The sequence below is a fragment of the Cyprinodon tularosa genome, unplaced genomic scaffold, assembly GCF_016077235.1.
Source record: "Cyprinodon tularosa strain WSP-4 unplaced genomic scaffold, ASM1607723v1 ctg51, whole genome shotgun sequence".
Classification (NCBI taxonomy): domain Eukaryota; kingdom Metazoa; phylum Chordata; class Actinopteri; order Cyprinodontiformes; family Cyprinodontidae; genus Cyprinodon; species Cyprinodon tularosa.
In genome coordinates, this window is record NW_024039241.1 from 1,573,682 (window position 1) to 1,593,637 (window position 19,956).

Below are 19,956 nucleotides of genomic sequence, written 5' to 3' on the forward strand. Positions count from 1 at the left end.
AGGTTATGAATCTGTTGTTGTCCAAAACCGAGAAACACCTATATAAGAGGAAAATGTGAAATGTGTTGGATGATTAGTGCTTTTCAGAATTACTCATCCAGTCTGAAAAAAAGATAAAGAATGTGATTAGATTATGTATATCATACTTTAAAGAAAGTTTTGGATATTTTGTAACTCTGAATTCTCTTTGGCATGTTTTTTAAATTTTAATGTGGTATGAGATAGGTTACTTTGTCAGTATCTATTTATATGTAGGAATAAACACCTCTTGTTCTTTCTGTATTTCACTGCCATTGTCTTACTTTCCATTTCATCTACTCTCTTTCTGACCATTAACATCAATCTCAACAGTGTTCAGGCCTCTCAAAGGCAAAAACACACACAAAAAAATGAAGTTTTGAAATGAGTGATTCGATTTTAAATGCATTAAAGCATATAAGCTTGGTTTTGGTTGTAAGCTGTTCAGAATCAAATGCTCAAAAATGCAAAAGGACTACCGGTAATCGTCCTCTTTTCAGCTCAGTTTTAACCTAGTGATGCGTTTTCTGGCAGGAAATAGAGAAAGCATTTAATGCTTGAGGTTGGACATTTACAGAAGCAGACATGCTGATGACAGAGATAAAAGAAGAACTGATTAAATGTGAGCTAGGAGAACAACCCCCTCAGAGAAAAAGACTGATAGATAAGGATCCAAACTGGCCATTTGCCAACATCTTCACAAAGGAGCTTTAGACTGAAATACACACATTTGGAGTTCACACATGGATTACTGCTATTGTTCTGCATTGAAGGCATATTTTAGATTTTGATGAAATTATGAATATTAGGGTTATCTCAGGATGTCTCAACAAGCACAATTTCAGCATTTTATCAAATACTTACACTACAAAACTGTTGGAAACTACTAATAACAAGGGAGCTATGATTGTATCAAAATATAATGCCTTTGAAAACAGACACCAAAGATTGAAAACAAATAAATAAATAACGAAATTATACTGAAATGAAAAAAAGTGAAAACATCAAAAAAGAGAAACAGATATCAAGGGTTTGCTTTCCACTCTGTTACATCACTTCCCAATTTCACAACACTAAACCTTTATGGTACCGAACGGACCAACTGCTGCAAGTCAAAGGTTCAGAAGAAAAAAGTTTAGTATTGTTATTTAAAAAGGGATTTCAGTCTTTTAAGCGTTTGTGGCAAACAGGGTCATGTTTTATACCTTGGATGTTTAAAAAATATATATATAATTAATCAGTATTGTTAGGATAGCAGAACTTAGTCCCAATAGCACTTGATGTTAAAAGAAGCATAAAAAAACATTTAGAAAATCACAAGTAGAAGCTCTTCTTGTTTTATAATATTTTCTATTATAGATGTGTGTCACATTGTTGCCATCGCAAAATTTAATCACAGACATCATGACTTAAATTTATAATACCCTTAATGTTTTAAATTAGGCCTACATAATAAAGTTAGGATCCATACACTATAAAGAAGACTTTCTAACAGTTATTATGAGAGATTATGACCACTAGCCCTGTTTTACAACCAAGCCTCATCATTCATATACTTTTCCAGTGATGACAGACATTATGCTGGTGTGATAGTTATTCAATTTAATTAAATTCAGTTAATTTATATAGCACCAATTCACAAAACATGTCATCTAAAGACCCTTAACAGAGAAAATCCAATCAAATCTTACAGACGGATTGGCTAATTATTATTATTTTTAATCTAATGAATCCCAGCTAATTATATTGAGTTATTGACTATGCACGATTCGCTCCTCTTGGATGAGCTTGTGGGGACATTATTTGTTTGCAATGTGCTGTTGATTTTACATTCCATCACATTAGTGATTTGATTTTAATTGCCTAAAGATGTAATAAGCCTCTATACTGTAACTGGTGATGGTCTCATTTTCAAACCTAAAACATTATTCTTTTATCTCTTGATTAAACAAAGGTTTAAATAGATTTTCTGATAATTAAACCTATTTTTAACATGATTTTACATTTTAGTTTTGGTGCTATAAGAATATAATATGAAACACTGGTTTCAGGCTATTTTTACAGCTATTTCCCTTCCATTTGAAGGACTTTAAAATGTGTCAGAAGAAGGAAAATAAAATGTGTAAAATATATTTTTGTTCAACACATTTCTTAAGACCCACATAAATGCAAAGAGAAACAAAAATGAATTCAATAAATGCAGCAGAATAAATTCCTATTGGCTTTGCATGTGAAATAAAAAGTTAGTCAAAGAGACATTAAATGGTTTTAAAAATTGCCAGACAACAGCTTAGATGTCCTTCTACTGACTGATTTTCCAGAACAATTCAACACGAGATTTATATTGTAATCCACTTTTTAAAAACAGTATCTTCATGAAATGCAGTGTGAATTTTGCCACATGTCTTACAACTCTGTGTTTGACTTTTAAGTCTTTAATGTTACACCTGTGAGATGAGCCAAACAGAGCTGGGTTTTCTCTTTCAGTCCGCGTTGACAACTTGATGGGAAGGAATTTTCGTCCTTGCAGTTTATCCCTTCACCTGGAAACTAATCCTACATCATAAAAGATATAAATACACATTTATTTTTAATCAAATGTTCTCTTCGCTGAATGGATCTAATTATAATCAGTTGTCTAATGAGAAGAAATTCAGTTCGTTTCCAAGGAAATTAGGTAATGACAGGCTTTGATCTTCTATCTGATGAAGCTAAACTATTTTGTTCTGGCTGTATTCAAAAGCACTCATCTCCCTTTTTCAACATGCTAATTATTTTCCTTCTTCTCTTCAACCTAATGGATCTTTGTAACTACATTTTCTAAACTAATTAAGACAAAGAGCATGCCTCTAAATTGGGAGAAAAAACAACTCTAGTAAAAAGGAACCATTTAAAAGAGAGGGCATCTGTCAGTGGACTTAATTTTACCAATGAGTGCTGAGAGACGATAGCTTTGGGTTTCAAATGATGGGGTTTGACATGATATGAGACTTTTCAACAATTTGCAATAATGACCTTTTCACAGAACCCAGAAATTGTCAGGTAATAACGCGTCTCAGGTGAGAATAGACTATCTTTTGGCTCAGGTAAAAAGAGTTACCCGGCAACCACTAGGAATCCTACCAATAACAAATTCAGGAGTATCTTTAGAGATCCTCTCCCTCACCTACCTTAAAAAAAAAAGGTTTCACTTGCTTCTACTGGCCCCATGACCCAACTGTCAAACAACAGCCTCATTCTCCTCAACGCTGCTGACCTCATTGTCTCTTTGTGACGGGAAAATCCAGAGTTGCATTCTGTTAAATGGCAAATCAACAGGGACGAACGTCCATCCCTACACCACAGCAGGCTTACAGATGAGCAAGAACGACGCTGCAGCTTTTTCATCAGGTCCGTAAACAAGGAAAAACATGGTAGGAGACAATGAAAACTAGAACTAGTGTTTCATCTGTTTGATGTAGTCCTAAGATGGTCACTTTTCTGATAACTTTTGTTTTTCTCTTGGTTTAGGTTTTCTTTAAATGCATCTTTTATTAATGACTGATTTTTTATTTTTTTTTTATTTTTTGCCTTTCACTTCAATGTGCAATTTTCCTCAAGGGAATGTAACTTCCTATTGTTTTGGAGAATACTTAACGTCTACGTCTAAAATTGTACAAAGATTGCATCAATGAAAAATGCATGTATGCTCACCATGGGCATAAAGCTATGTGGGTTTTTAATTATTTATGTGAACCCTTTTTAAAGAGTACAGTGTAGGATGACCACATCCTAAATCTGTTCCGTGGTTAAAAAGAATGCAAAAGGATTATATTTACACATGTAACATTTAATGAAAGTTTTCTTAGCAAGTCCCGCCTAATCTAGACACTTAGTGGCTCTCAAATATTCAGTCTCAAATTCTGACTGAATATTTTGTATTCTCGTTAAATTTTAAATGTTTTGTTTCCTAGCTTTTAGGCGTTGTTTAAAATGTTTTGGAGTAGTATAGGTCAAGGCTTTCTAAACATAAATATCCTCCTTGTTCTAGTCCACAACCATTTTTAGTCTTGTGTGTGATCATTGTGTTGCTGGAACAGCTAATTACATCCAGTTTGGAACAATTGATTCGAGATAAAGCTGAAGAATTTGGATATTGCATTTCCTTGTTTTTAACATACAGTACAATACACAACAAGAAATCCCAGGACCATAATGCTGCAAATTTTTTCCAAAGCCCCACCAATAAGACTGCTTAGTTATCAAACTTACCAGATACCAACCTTTGGGCATGGTGGTGAAAGTATTATGCCAAGGATCTGTTTCACAAACGAAGACTCTAGTGAAATACACCAGAACGGATGAAGGGAGAAAATGGACTGTTAATGAACAAAGATATCCTCTGAAGTTATCCACTTCAACTCAAATTCACATATTGAAATTAGAAATGGATATGTGTTATAACAGTACAACAATCCAGTGTTGGTCTCAAACTGGATAAAAAGGCCTAATTTTAAGTTTCTCTAATAGTTTTGATCTCAAATGCAGCAAAAAAGCTTAGAGATGCTTATTGGAGTGAATCCACAATAATGTTCTAACTGCTGCATCTAGGTTTCGTAGTGGGGTATCAACAGTTCACCCAGAAAAAAGGCATGAATTATTTTCATCTTAAAATCCCCAAAAAAGACATTCTGTGTTTGCAAATGTCTAACCAGCACTGTACATGAGCAGCTGCTGTTGTATGCATGTAGATGAAGTTTGCAAAGTAATTGTAGGATATTGACTATGCATGTCCCATATATTGAGAGATGGGTTATAATTACTACAATAAATTGCTTATAGAAACAGCTGCTTCTAGGTGGGATTGCTCAGTAAACAGACACCCAGGAGAAATATAATATAAAGGAATGCAGCATAGAACATAATGTGCAGCTAAGAAACAAAAAGAAAAGACAACTCAACGTCTCTGCTAACTCATTATTCTGCAATCAGGAAGGGGGAAAACAACACACACATCGATGTTTACTTACCTGGATGCATGCATCTGGACTGGTTAATGGTGGATAATATTCCGCAATACAGATCTCCTAATTAAATTCGACAGAACCCGACAGGTTGAATGTTGCTCAGGAGCAGATGGTCAGCACTGTTGCCAATTTTTTTTCAAACAGAAAAGAGCTCTAAATGAGACTTGATGTGCCCACTTTAATTCTTACAGAGTGTTGATGGAGATGCATTGTCAGTAATTGAAACCCCAGTGGCCGTCAGTCATCCCTTTCAATCAGAGACAACAGCTGGAGTTCAGGCGAGTAAAGGGGTCCAGGGTTGGTTAAAAGGAACCCATTCTACAACTCACAGTAAGCATCAACAAGTATTTTCTTTACAGTCTGTAGACTAGTAGATACCAAAACATAAAGAGGCACTTCATCAAAAAAACATTACTTGGATTAGTATTTTTGCTCATTTCTGACAAATATGCATTCTAGAAATCCTTATTTCCTCTTGTGTTGGTGCTATGTGTTCACTAGCAAATATATTTACCAGCTGACATTTGATCATTCCTTTCAGCTCACATCATGGTTAAGAAGGCATTAACACTATTATTAACTGTTACTTTAGCTCACAGACTGGTGAGGTTGCTGGCAGCAGTGTGTGCAGTTGGACTCCTGGGAGGCTTACTTGTAGGTGTCTGGTTTCTAGGTGAGTCAATGTGTCTGAGAAATAATGACTAAATGAGCTTAGCAGGAGCTAGGAAGTAAAAATAAATGGGCTAAAGGTCTCATTAGAATTACCATGGGGATTTAGTGCCTTGCAAAAGAATCTAAAATAAGTCCCCTTGAAATGTTTGACATGTTGTCAAATTAAAGCTACAGCTTTAAGGATAGTAATTGGAATATTATTAGGCAGACCAACACAAAATCTTTGCATAATTTTGCACAAAAGGATTTGTTGTTTTTAACATTGTCACAATTCGGAAGCATAACGACTGCAACATGAAACTATTCAATCTTGTGAAATCAATACTTTGCGGATAAACCTGTACAGCTGCAAATGTTAGAGTTATTTCTATAAGACCGTTGCATGTCAAATTGAGTCAGAAAGGACAAAGGTTACTTTTGACATCAATTTCCAACTCTTGCAAAATATTCCTAATTGGATTTAGGTCTAGGCTTTGACTGGGCCTTTCTAACAAAAGAAAGTCATTTTCTTTAGACAATTACCACCTCAGACTACGTACACCAGGTTTTCCAAGGAGCAGTGTGATGACAGGCTTGTTAAGACAGTCATATGGCTTTTGAAAAAAAAAAAAAAAAACCTTAATTGGTACTGCAAGTTTTTTTTTAGATTTCATGATTCTGTTTGGACAACTACATGATAGCTTATATATTTTAAACATACCACCCAGATGTTTGAAACTAAATTGCGTTCATTCTGTGCCGGACTAAGGCATGAGGGTTAGGCTTAGGGTAGCTTAGGGCAGTTAGGGGACCCCCTCATGAACGATTTTGCATGTATAATTATTTCTAAATAAATATAATAGCAAAAATGCAGTAACATGATAAAATAGGGCCAAATGGACACAAAAACAAGAGATTGCCATGTAAACCTCCAAGAAATGCTGATCTTTGGAGAACAGTCCGATAGTGACGAGAGAGCACTGGCTTCAGAGATAGAAAACCTTACAGACATCATCTTCATCTGCTCATCCCACGTTTGCCCCCATGGAACAGCCTGGGCCCCATTGCCTGGGCCCCAAACCTCCAAACCGTGATCCCCTGGTCGGGCCTCTTTGACTTCTCAGCCTCTTTAAAGAGATGTCCTTTTCAAGCTCCTGTAAGTGATCAAATTAAGTCCTGCAGATCTGCCTCTATTGTCATTGCATCGGATTAATTTAAATCTCTCCAAGAGCTGCCTGTTTGATTGAGGATTGGGTTGACGAGTCAGACTGAACTGAACCAAAGCGAGCCGAGCTGGCCAGGTCCCCATCCATTCCACTGAGCCAAGACATTAAACCCATTTTCCCCCTCTTTTGATCTGATGCTTAATAAGTACTCTGTTTGAGTGAGAAATAGGCAGAGTGGATATTATTATGTGTTGTGTTTGTTTTATCTGAAAGAAGATTTCTAATTCAACTGCTGAGAGTTCTGAACTGAATGTTAATGCTCATTGAGCCTGTCTGTTTTTTTTTCCTTTTGTACAAAGCGGTTCTACGGTTGGACTGGCTAACATTTCAAGCGTCAAGGTACCTCATTTTTGGCCATGCATATACATGATAGAGGCCATTGTAGTTCAAAGTTTTATCACTTTTTGTTCTAGCTGAGCCCCGCCTCATTGGTGCTATAATCTGGGCTAACCCATTTTGCTCCAGGTAACTATATTTTAATGCATTCCTGGGTCGTTGTTCATTTTTCACTGTAAAACCAAATAAAACTTCACCGTTTTGATTGCATTTAAGATCTCTGTATCGGTTTTACTTACCTCTATCTGCTGCAATTTAAAAGGACGCAATTCATCAGGTAAATGTGAAAAAAAAAGAAGTAATTTTACCTTTCCGAATCATGATCCACGAGGCTGTAGGCCCCAACAACAACCCAGGGCTCTCTGAGGTGTTGGTGGACATCTGTAATGCGTCACTGTCACTGACTTTCTGTCCCCAAGTGCTCCACACTCACAGGCCTAAATGAGTACCGACCTGTAGCCTTCACATCTATACTGTAATCATGAAGCGTTTTGAGAGGTTAGTCCTGACCCACATCAAGAACTCTATGAATGTAACTGTGGATCTCATCAGTGGCCCACTCAGTCCTCAACCACTTGGAGAGCAGATATTTCTACATATGTCAGCTCTTCAGCACCATCATCCCACAGACCTCAGTGCAGAAGCTCTCCAATCTAGGAATGAGTCCCACACTGAGAAGCTGGGTCATTGACTTCCTGACCAACAGACCTAAGAATCACAGGATCCACAACACCGACTCGCCCTCCATTACCTTCAGCACTGGCTTCCCACAGGGCTGCATACTGAGCTCCATCCTCTTTAGTCTGCTGACATACAATTGCCCTGGCAAGACCCAGCAACTGTCTTGTAGTGAAGTTTGCAGCATGCATCACAAACAATGATGAGTCCAAATACAGAGATAAGATAGAACCAATAGGTCAGTGGTTCAGAGACAATGACCTGTCTATCAATGTGAAGAAGACTAAGATGGTGGGGAATTTTAGAAAGGACAAGCACCCTTTTCATCCCCTCATCCTCGGAGAAGTAGTTATGGACGTGCTCTCCAAATACAGTTACCTGGGTGTGTGTTTATCCAGTGACCAAACCTGGTGTGCCAACCCTTCTTGCCGGGTCAGGAGAGCCCCTAATCACTTGGGAGCTCAGCGGGAGCTCAGTCACTGTGAGGTGAAGAGCATTCTTTGCACCTCCATGTGGCACAGCAGCTGCACTGCTGCAGACATGATGGCTGCATAGAGGACTGTGAGGAGCATCCTTTCTTCCACCTTAGATCTCTACACATCAGGATGCATGGGGAGATTGCTCCAATTCATGTAGGACCCCTCCCATCCTGCATACACCATTCCAACTTCTCCCCTAAGGCAGGCAGCTGAGGAGCATCCAGAGCAGGAACACCAGGCTTAGAAATAGTTTCTACCTTGCAGCTGTTAGACTGCTAAACCCAAACTACACTTATTTCAGCCTCATATCTCTTTCTTTTATTTCTAAATATACCAAATGTTAAGCAATGTTAAGCTTATTGAACTGGTACTTGAGTCCAATTTTGAATCACAAACATACAAATCCATAACATACAAATGTAATATTAAAACAATTTCTTCTCCAACTTTGTTTTACCTCCTAGTAGTTCTTATTCTCATTATAAGACAGAGAGCCACAAAAACATATTATATCTTTTAAGGTTTTTGTTGGATAAAATTACCAAAAACAATGTATACTTTTCTCTTGCTATTAAGTTATGCTTGATCTACCGAATTACAGAAGTTACAGGTGCATGAAAACTTCTGCAAGGCACTGCTTACCCATTCATTCACTAATGTTAATGCTAATTCATAAAAAAAAGTTTTATGACCCTGTTAGATACATATTTTTGGATAGTAAACTGAAATGTATTATTCATGACCCCTCCTGGGTGCTGCACTTTGTTGTTACTTATTTGCAGACATCTTTATCAAGTTACAACAGCAAGAACCTTATGAGAGCTGACACTGCTGCGTATTCTATTTATTAATCTGGCACCAGTATAGAAAACCTAATTAATAACAAATCTTCATATAATTCAAATTGCATTTGAAAAAACAAACTTTGATGTGATGTAGAAAATAAACATGGCCACATATTAAAGCAGCAAAAATATTGTAACTTATCAGTCTAAAATTAGGTTTTATTTATAGGTACCAGGTCCAAAGAAATAAGGGTGTACATTTAAAATATACTTTATACTGACCTTAATATACAGCCTTTTTAAACCTTTTTAATTTATCTTACAGACAGAACTATATTATTGTTTTCATAGTGCAAGTCATACATTTAGGTTAATATCCTTTTTTAAATCAGATTCTTGTTAGTCTTTCCAGATACACCATATCACTTCTAACAGTATAAGATGATCACTGAAGAAGTTGCTTTGCTCTGAGTACTAATTCAGAATCATTCTTGATTTTCCAGAATAGCATTAAGACTCATTTAACTTTTTTTTTCTGCATTCAGTCAAACTTCTGCTGAGGCCACCCTCTTCCCAAACAACAGAAGGGCTTGGAGATACAAAGGAGACGTCTTTCTGCAACATGACGGATGATGTCTCCATCTCTGACCCACGGAAAGGTTTGTTTTCCTCTCGTGTGTTTATCTGCTTGATGGATTAACAGTCATAGGGGGATTCTGTTGCTATGCCGCTTACTGTCATTTGATTTATTATACAACTTAGAGTCACCTCTGACATTGTTTCTACATCAACAGAAGCTAGATTTGTACTCAACTGAGTCATCTTGTCCTGTGCCTCACCTGTGGAAGAATCTTGTTGGCTGATGTAAAAACATAGTGACCTCTTTGTACATACAGACCATAGCTGGTCTTTTCTCAATCATCGCTCTACTCGCTCATTCATTACTGCTGATTGAGAGTTTGTCTCTGGAGGGATTTTGAATCAATCAGGTTCAGTGTTTTACAGAATCAGCCCAGAGAACTCCCTCCTAGAGATCCAGCTTGGGAAACAGCACACCTGGCTGCCGGTGTGCGCGGAGAGGTGGAACTCATCATTAGGAACACTGGTCTGCAGGCAGCTTGGTTATCTGAGGTGTGGCAACACAAACACCACATTAACCCTTTAATTTAGGATGGAATTGGGGTCCCAACTCACTTATTTTTCCCCCGTACCTACTTTTCAACGATCTGCCCTCATGTGTCGAAACATAGATCCCCTTATGATCCCTTAGCATGAAGCAGATTCCCTCACACAAATATTAAAACACATTCAAATTTTTTAGATTATGGCACCAAGCTTGTATGCTGATATTTTAAACAACAAGCCTATTTGTAACGTAAAAGGATAAATGTCTTTAATATAGTTTTACAAGATGATAATATTCAGGCTTTAGATAGCTCTAAATTTATTTTTTTTAAATGAACTCCCTTTAGAAGTAATGCCATTGGTTAGGTCATCTACCTGTATGTTATTTATTCTCAGTGTTTATGTACCTGTTTGTGTTGCACTCCTGAAACAGAAAGGACTCCGTCTTCGCATTTGTCAACTTTATTAGCCCCACGCTGCTTCTCTCTGGAGCAGCCAGGCATTGACACGCAGAAAAAACCATCACACCTAGCCATCTTCTTCTTCTTCTTCCTGCAACTCCCGCCACTAACATTGACGTAGTGCCTATATCAGATGTGCTTAAACAATAGCAACTAGATGCGATGTTTTAAACAACAAAATTGACCAGAAAAAATAACAGTCACATTGAACAAATCAATAATACAATAAAAAAATGTTATATATTGAAATAAAATAGCTTTGGGTGCAACATTTGGTTCTGTTCAAAAAGCATAATAAAGACAAAGGCACAGCATACAGGTCAGGGAAAAAGAACTTAGAAGACATGACAGTATAAATTATATGACAAAAAAAGCTGTCAAGAGGCCCATACTGTATTAACTCTAGAGGAGCTAAAGATATTTACAGTTCAGCTGGCAGAATATGTCAATGAAACAAACATCATTCATGCTCTTTACCCATGCAGCCTTTGAAGAAGAGTGTCACAAAAACTGCTTTAGATGCAAGAAGGTCAAAGAAGCTCTGTCTGTTCAAAGAATCTTTCCAGAAGCTGTTAAGAAGAAAGAGAAGAAGAAGGCATTCTGATAAGATGAGGCTAAACCCTTACTTTGGGTGCACAAATAAGCTGCTCTGTTTTGCAGAAACTTTCACTGCAGATCACTTTAAACTCACCCTCAAATAAAGGTGAGGGAGGGATTTTTATTAGGAAGAGGAAAATAAAACTAGAACCTGTTGATTCTGCTGAGGACTTGAGACTGGGTTGGAAATGGATATTTTTTAACTTTCCAGCAGGACAATCACACACACAGCCAAAAGTATATGTTAAAGATTTAGTTAATTTTGCCATCTTAGAATGTTTTTTTCATTACCCAGACATAGTCAGTGCCATATTTGTGGCAAATGGAATTTTACAGTCATCCTCTGTTCAATTTGATTGAGCTTGAACACTTCTCTCATAGTGTGTATATTTGCAAAGCTGGTAGAGACATACCCCAAATCATTAACAGCTGTAATTAAATCAAAATAATTTTACAAACAACATGTTTAAGAGGTGTGAATAATTTGCAAGCATTTTCCCCCCAGCTAACTTCAGTGTTTTTTTCTTTTTACCAGACTGACCAAACATAAACAAGTAAAGCTAACGGATATTGCGCCAAACTACACTGAAGGATTCATACAAATTACCTCGGAGCAAAAGACTAGTCTAGAAAACATATGGGGCTTCAGGTACTGTGATTTATGTGGCCACATTATATTTAGATTGATGCACTAACTGTTTTACCTATTAACATATTGATAAAACCTAATCAGTCTATCAATTTATTTTCATTTAGGGAGAGCTGTAGCACAGGGAAGGTTATATCTTTGCAGTGTTTTGGTAAGCAATTTGGTTTTAACCCTTTTAACACAAAAATTCTTGTAACATGTCCAAAGTTAACAGAGCATAGCTACAGCTGCACCAGAATTATTGCATTAACCAGTCCAAACTTTGAATCTCTGTGCAGAGTGTGGGACCCGAGCAAAGCTGCCCAGGATAATAGGAGGTGTTGAGGCCACGCTGGGCAGGTGGCCGTGGCAAGTCAGCCTCTACTACAACAACCGTCACAACTGTGGAGGGTCAATCATCACCAGCCATTGGATAGTAACAGCAGCTCACTGTGTGCACAAGTAAGCTGCTGACCTTAACAGCGTTATAGGTCAGAGGGCAGAGCTGCTCTGAAGGGCAACAATCAGTAATTAACAGCTGTGCAGCTGCAGGACACAATCTCTTTCATCACTGTCTGTTTTACCTTTGAAATGTCAGCTACAGGCTACCTCAGGTGTCCAGCTGGGTGGTCTATGCCGGCATTGTAACTCGTAGCTCTGCTACAATTGCTCAAAATGCGGGTTATGTGGTGGAAAAGATCATCTACAACAAGAACTACAACCACAGGAGCCATGATAGTGACATAGCGCTGATTAAACTGCGACGACCCCTCAATTTTTCAGGTGCGTCTGTGGGCAAGTTTTGTATACAAAAACTTATTTAAGCACATGTGGAGCAAAACCCAGAAACTACTCTCAAGGTGTTGTCTGTGTACCTTTTTCTAACTCATTTACAGCCCACTGTGTAACAATTTGGGAAAAAAATGTCTTTAATTCTTTAACTATCTCACACAAAAATAGCTATTATAAGAATACAAACTTACATCTTGGTTCATTTAGGGAGTGAATCCCATGCTTATATATAACTGTTGCACAGTTTTTTGGCTACATTTACAACCTATATTTGAAACAAATGTCTTGAACCATTATCTCTACTCATACTCTAATTCTTTAAATTGATTAGAGTTTCTAGGAGCTTCTAATTAACAATCCATGACTTTTTGTTCCCTTGGGGCATTGATAGGATGTGACAGAGGACCCTATCTCTTAAGCCACAGTCTAAAAGGCTGGATTCATCCTGCCACAACCCACAGTAAGCAGATAAAGGAGTATCTAATAATTCCTAATTGGTACTTCTTAATTTTACTAATAAAATGTTAAATTAGTTATTGATACCACTATATTAGTAGTGTACAGTGGATCCCAAAATTGAACACTCCTGTTAAAATATAGGCCCACATTAACTGTTGAACTAGTTTTAGAATGATTCATTAAATTCTTTCTATTTTTGTCTGATATCCAGAGGTGACAAAAGAAATTATTTCATTGTTTCAAATCCTGCTTTACTGCCTGTTGTGCTTTACATTGCTTTTAATTTCTTTTCTTTTTGTCATGATCTGTCATTCTGGACTTTTTGGTTCCGTGTAAGTTTCATTTTGGGTTCTCAGATATGCTTTATTTTATGTTATTCTGTATTGATTTATACAATATTTGAATTATTGGTTTTACTTGTCCTTGTTATTCTCTTTTCAGCATTTTTGTTACTTTTATTCCTTGGTCTAGTTGTAGTTAGTCATAACTTCCCTTATCCTTAGGTTATGTTTTCCATGGCTGCCGTTATATCCAGTCCCTTCTCTTATCCTGTGGTTTTCCCTTGATCTTTCCTTATTTTGTAGTTATTAGTTTTATTCCCCTTCAGCCTTATTTAAGTTCTTTTCCAGTAACAGTTATACCCTGTTTTCCCTTGTTACTCTATGTTGCCCCCTAGTGACCCTTTCCTTTCCCCTTATCTCCCTTCTTGCTGCATCTGTCCACACCTGCTCCCAATTAACTGATTACACCACTCTTGGTTCTGTCTCCCACATATACACCACCTCTGCTATTCCTCAGTTCTGGATTCTCTTAATTTCCTTCTTGTATGTTTGTTTCTTCTGAGCTTCTCTAGTTTCTGGTTCCTGAGTTCCCAGCCTGTTATTTCTGGATTTATGTTTTTGTAAAATCTACCTCACCATTAAAATTGCAAGGACCATCTCTGCCTCCTCTACCCTGCATTTAGGTCCACAACAACATCCACGATGCCTGACACTCTTTCTGCTTCCTGCAAGAATTACAAATTTGGCAGATTTCTGTTAAGCTAAAGATTTTTTTCTCAGGAATCAAATCGTAAAAGAAGTAATATCACTCAAAATATCTTACATCTAAATCATGATAAAGGCTGAAAAGACAAAATAAGCTAAGTGCTATCTGAGTAGTATGCTGGCTACTACTGTGCTTTCTATAATAGTTCCTTTAACGTAAAAATCTCACAATGTCACTATCTGGTGCTAAAGGGGTATGAGGGATCCCATAACTCTTTGCATGAAATGAAGTATAGGCAGAGACTGCATTGAACTTAACAAACACATATATGTACCTCACAAGTATTGTGTGTGACATATGCAAATGCACACAAACTCATATGTAGTTTGCGCAATGGGGAACTTCATACTTTTTGTGACAATAACTTGTGTTTAAGTCGCTCTTATTTAGTAGGCTGTAAGATCAGTTAGGCAGGTATCATCCATTTCTATCTCATAATGTCCGAAAGGATAAGACTGTCTGGAATTAGCACAGTGAGGAGTTTTTTTCCTATATTTTTTGCTTTTTTTTGGGGATCGTGACACTTTTCCAAGATTCTTGCGTTTGCATGCTCCGACTTTGTAAATCAGTCAATGAGTGTAGCCATTAGAGTACAAATCTCTAAAACTACATCAACATGTGTCGTTAAGAAGTAAAATGTTTTTTCATCTTTTAATCTAGATACAATTAGACCCATCTGCTTGCCTCCATATGACTATGATCTCCCAGGTGGCACACAGTGCTGGATTTCCGGATGGGGATACACACAGCCTGATGGTGGTAAATTGTTGCAACGCACCTGACCTACATTTTACTCCTACAACCCACGCTTTAACATAGTGACAGAGCATAACACCTTTATTGACAGGGCAGCCTTTAAATGCACGTTTCCTCTTTCAGTTCACTCACCTGCCACCCTGAAAGAAGCCCCAGTTCCTATAATAACCACAAAGAGATGCAACAGCTCCTGCATGTATAACGGAGAAATTACTCCACGGATGCTCTGTGCTGGATACACCGAAGGAAAAGTGGATGCATGCCAGGTTGGATGCATCTACTGAAAAGTAGTGTTTTAGAAAGCTATTAAAGATTTACCCCTTGTTGTCACATTTATTTATGGTTGTAGTAAAGTGTTTCTCTGTGTACCTCATCAGGGGGACAGTGGGGGTCCTCTGGTCTGCCCAGATGAAAATCTGTGGAGGCTCGCCGGAGTGGTGAGCTGGGGAACAGGCTGCGCTGAGCCAAACAATCCTGGGGTTTACACTAAAGTGGCTGAATTCTTGGACTGGATCTATGACATGACTGAGGTGGACATTTTTTAACAAGTTTACATGGATAGTTACGTAATCTTAGAGGTTATCATACCCTTTGGAATTTTCCCATCTTCATAATGCATCATTGAGATTTATTTAATGAAACCCAACATACAGCAAGCCAAAATACAAACATTTGTATTCAGCTCCCTTTATGATCACTTAGACATAATAACTTTCAAACAACTGTCCTTAAAAGTCTGTTTATTAATATAGTATATCTTGTTTTCAATGCTTCTGCAGCTATGCTCGACTTTAATATGATATTATTGCTATTTTACAAGTAAACCTGAAACATATGGCATGCTTTTGTATTCAACCACTCTGATAGAACAGATAATAAAATCACACTTTGTATCGGGTAGGGCTGCAAACATTTGTGCATAAATGTGTGTCTACCAGCTTTGAAAATGCTAAATTTTTGCCAATTCATTATGAAACCATTTCCAATGTATTTAACAGTGGGATTGTGTGTTTAGTTGCTCCTGGGAGCAGCAAATAAGTAACCCAGGATATCACCCTCAGTCTCATCTAGCTAGACCATCTTTTTCCATGTCTCCATAGATTATGACAAACAGGAAAATATAACTTCTTCAGGTCTGCTTTCTACAACTACTGCTGCTATTATCCACGTGCTTCTTCCCCCTCTTCATTAAAAAAAATATCTTTGGAGTGCAAGACTTGTACTTTAACCATCTGAGTTATGGATCATCGCCACAAGCCTCTTGGTTCTCTGAATAATGCATCACTTGTGCAGTAAGATAGTTTAAGTTAAAGCCAATATTTTGGTAGGTGTACATTTGAGGTATTTTGTTTCCATTTTGGGGAGATATTAAAGAATACTCCATTATTTTTTTCAAACCTTGGGACATCAATCATTGAACCATGCTGTAAAACCTTGCATTAATAAATTTCTGACCCCTGGCCTTTATGATACTGCTTGCTCACTACTGCTATCTTACAAACATTTGAACCCTGTAAAGAATGGTTATATTTATATAAAGATAAAGTTACACACATGTGCACTCTTCTTACTGACTTTTAAAGGGAGATGTTTGCGCAGGGTCCAGCAGAATACATATGCTCACAACAGTGAAAACATGTTTGCTTCATATATAAACATTCTATCATTTTAGAAGTATGCTGTAGGAGTTATTGAGATGTTGAGTTTATAATACAGTCTATCCCCTAAAAATACTATGACATGTATAACTGTTAAATAAATAAAAAAGATTAAAGTTACTGTAAACATTGCCGTGGTTCAAACAATGGATGCCTAATTACAGTCATCACAGACTTCAGTCTATCATGCTTTTCAATTTACAATTAAACATAATTGTGGTTTACATACTGCTAACAACCACTCTTTGTCTTTGCAGAATTACTGAGAGCAAGCCGCGCAAAAACGAAGAGGATATTTGCATACTACAGCTGTGTTTTATGTTTCATTTATATGTCAGCTAACTGATGCACAGATTATGAGAGAAAGATTATAAACAATGTATTTTTTATGTAACAATGTGAATTAAAGCGCTTTAAAAGCATTGTTGTGATTATTGCAATAACACCTTCCTACCGCCAAGGGGCGACCGTGGTATAGTTTGATCTAGTTGCCGTGGCAACTAACAACATTAACGCAGCTGTGCACATAAAGTTGAAAAGACTATAGATACATGCTGACTACTTTATAAACAGTCAGGTTTCCCAGCATTAGAAAATAAACTTCAAAGATAAAAGCTGGTATGATGTCATCCAACGGCGGAAGGCATGTTTTACAGCAGGTCAGCCAGTTTTGGTCCATGCTGGACGATCTGTCCGAAAACGACCCTGTAGCATACAGCAGGTTCATAGAGGAGCAGATGAAGAGAGGAGCTGAATTCAACGCGCCGCCTGAGCTCCACTCGTGTGTGCGAACCCAGATACTGGTGAGTTTATGGAGGGCAAACAGTTTTTGGAGGGCAAACATTTCCAGATGTGCTTCCTCAGAATGACTCCATTCAGAGGCGTAGCCAGAAATAGGGGCCTAATAGGGGTGGCCGAAAGGCACCAGAACCTTAGCGTCAATCTACACTGTTTCAAGAGGAATGAGCACATCAAGGGTGTAGGTCATTATTACTCGGTGCTTGGCAGTCAGTTTTAAAACTTTTTTTTAAAATGAGATCAGAATTCAATATCATGTATATTTAAATTAATTTTCCCATGCATTTCTTTGAAATATGGGCACTTAACATGTTGTATACACAAACTTCTCAGTGTTAGAAATCGTAATTGTTAGATTGTAATTGGAAGATATTTACTTTATGGTTTTATTTTCAAAAGGAGACAAAGAATTAACAATTTAGTCTACATAAAAAAAGTATAATTAGCGGCAATGATCAGTCTTTTCAACCTAAGTCAACACCTACAGTGAGGCGACAGCATCATGGTAATGAAAAGTGTACCTGTCGTTTTGCATAAAGTTGAGAGAATATTGCTAAGAAAAGAGAATTACCAAATTCTTTGTTTTACCTTCTAATAAGCAACAAGGATGTTTAAAACATTTCAAGGACAGTAATCAGACCACCCTAAATGCATCAAAACTGGTTCTGGAATAGATGAGGCTAACACGTAGAATGAGTCAGACCTGAATTCTGTGAATATTTAGGGAGTTTAAACGAGCTCTACTATTGCCGACATGTCCCACCAAATGTACATTATTTGTGGCTTCAGAAAGTGTGTGCATGGTCCAAATGGTAGATGGCTATATATTTGAACCTGTATGTGTAATTGAAGAGAGAAAAATCTTAATTTAGTATCACTTTTTTTTTTCAAAGAAAAGAAATGTTTCTCGTGTAATAATTTTTTTAATTCATATTTAGCTGTACATTTATACCATGTGGTTTTTATGCCAGGTCTATATAAACCTTTTACTGGCACTGTATGTATCATATTCTAGTCGTACAATGACAGAGCACATCTGTGTCCTTGTCAGGAACCAAAGCCAGGTTGGCTTTATATTAATATTTGCAGCTGGAAACGAGTGCCTGCACCTCAGAATCTGAGCTGTTCTCCACACTTATATGGCGGAAAACTAGAAACCATCAAGCCAGAAGACCAAGTTGGTTGTAAGCTGCACAACTGTCATTGTGTTGCTTTATAGTGCGAGGTACTTAAAGATTCTTAACCCTGCAGGATGGCTTGCTGTGTTGGATGTGGCATTAAACCCCGCTGTGCTACAGAAGAGGAAGGACGATAAAGCAGATATTAATGATATCTATAAGCTGGCTCTGAGTTTTGCCCAGCAACAGCACAGGATGTTGTTATCTGCAGAGTACAGCATTGTCAGCTGTAGTCCAAACAGTAACCGTGATGACTTACGATGTCGACTCGGCTTTCAGAAGCCTCCAACCTCCAAACTGGAAACAGGTAAATAGACCTCTTGTTCTGATAAGCTGTTGCAGACTTCTTTATCAAGGCCTTTGCTCCCTTCCTGTGAGGGCGTTTTGTCTGTGTCCTCCCACCAGTTTCTCTCATTCACAGCCGGTCAGACCCCAGCTTCCCTCCTACAACGGATCTCCTCTCAACAATCAGGGGCACAAGAGGAGGACAGCAAAGTCCAAATTATTTGCAGACCCGTGGAGCACATAAAGAACGATTTGATCCAGGTCATTTCCAGCACTTTCCAGGGGCCTCAGGAGCCAGAGTATCTGCTCGAGGTGAAGACTGATGCAGCAGGAGTTCCTCGCAGCGTGAAGCTGACAGTGGACCTGCCAAAGGTTCGTTCCATGTCAGAGTGCCAGCTGAGAATATCCAAGGTTAGTGGTTGCACACTCCTCTGAACACTTATAATGAACCGCTTTGATTCCACTGTGCTTCACTGCATCCCTGGATGTCATATGAAATACATAATTGGTTCACGCTGAGTCTTACCACTTCCTGAATATATTTGGGCTTTACAGGAGGATGTTGTTCTGCAAGTGGAGGATGTTTATTATTTGCTCCTGGAGTTTCCAAAAACTGTCAACGAGGACACAGCATCCGCCGTTTTCTACAAGAAGAAGAGGAGACTTACGCTGACAGCAGATGTTTTGTGACCAATTAATTTTAAGAGAAAAGGTAGAGGGTTCGCACCGTCACACATGCAAGGAGTGAACTCGTATAACAAAAACACCTTAAAAGAGTGTGGTTAAAAAAACAACAACATTCAGAATAAAGAGTGCATGCTGTGTGGGAACATATGCCCTGCTTCAAACTAAAAATCAAACATCCTGCCTGTAAACTGATCTATTTTCAGGGTGTTTTTTAGACAAATGTGTAAAGTTTTCCCACTGCGTAGTCTGGTGCTCAGAAACACATTCAATCTAAACCCCCCTTCCACCAACTTCCCCTAAAAAAAA

General features: G+C 37.8%; 2 protein-coding genes across 3 annotated transcripts; both read left to right on the plus strand.

Annotated features, from left to right (window-relative positions):
• Nucleotides 1-3,275: 3,275 nt before the first annotated feature.
• Nucleotides 3,276-17,117, plus strand: tmprss5 (transmembrane serine protease 5). 2 transcript variants are annotated; one of them, XM_038303370.1, is made up of 13 exons: nucleotides 3,276-3,431; nucleotides 5,216-5,354; nucleotides 5,617-5,697; nucleotides 9,725-9,838; nucleotides 10,175-10,310; nucleotides 11,898-12,011; nucleotides 12,119-12,162; nucleotides 12,290-12,452; nucleotides 12,589-12,773; nucleotides 14,949-15,047; nucleotides 15,168-15,310; nucleotides 15,422-15,574; nucleotides 16,960-17,117. In XM_038303370.1, exons 1-13 carry the CDS (start codon nucleotides 3,429-3,431, stop codon nucleotides 16,966-16,968), a joined length of 1,383 nt encoding a protein of 460 aa, XP_038159298.1. In that variant the 5' UTR covers nucleotides 3,276-3,428; the 3' UTR covers nucleotides 16,969-17,117. The 2 variants fall into 2 exon arrangements, with proteins under 2 accessions (XP_038159298.1, XP_038159297.1); XM_038303369.1 differs by lacking the exon at nucleotides 16,960-17,117 and having other exon boundaries at nucleotides 15,422-16,890.
• Nucleotides 17,118-17,185: 68 nt separating this feature from the next.
• Nucleotides 17,186-19,780, plus strand: pih1d2 (PIH1 domain containing 2). Its single transcript, XM_038303374.1, has 5 exons — nucleotides 17,186-17,505; nucleotides 18,552-18,678; nucleotides 18,752-18,985; nucleotides 19,100-19,374; nucleotides 19,519-19,780. The coding sequence occupies exons 1-5, from the start codon at nucleotides 17,323-17,325 to the stop codon at nucleotides 19,651-19,653; spliced, it is 954 nt and encodes a 317-aa protein (XP_038159302.1). The 5' UTR covers nucleotides 17,186-17,322; the 3' UTR covers nucleotides 19,654-19,780.
• Nucleotides 19,781-19,956: the final 176 nt, after the last annotated feature.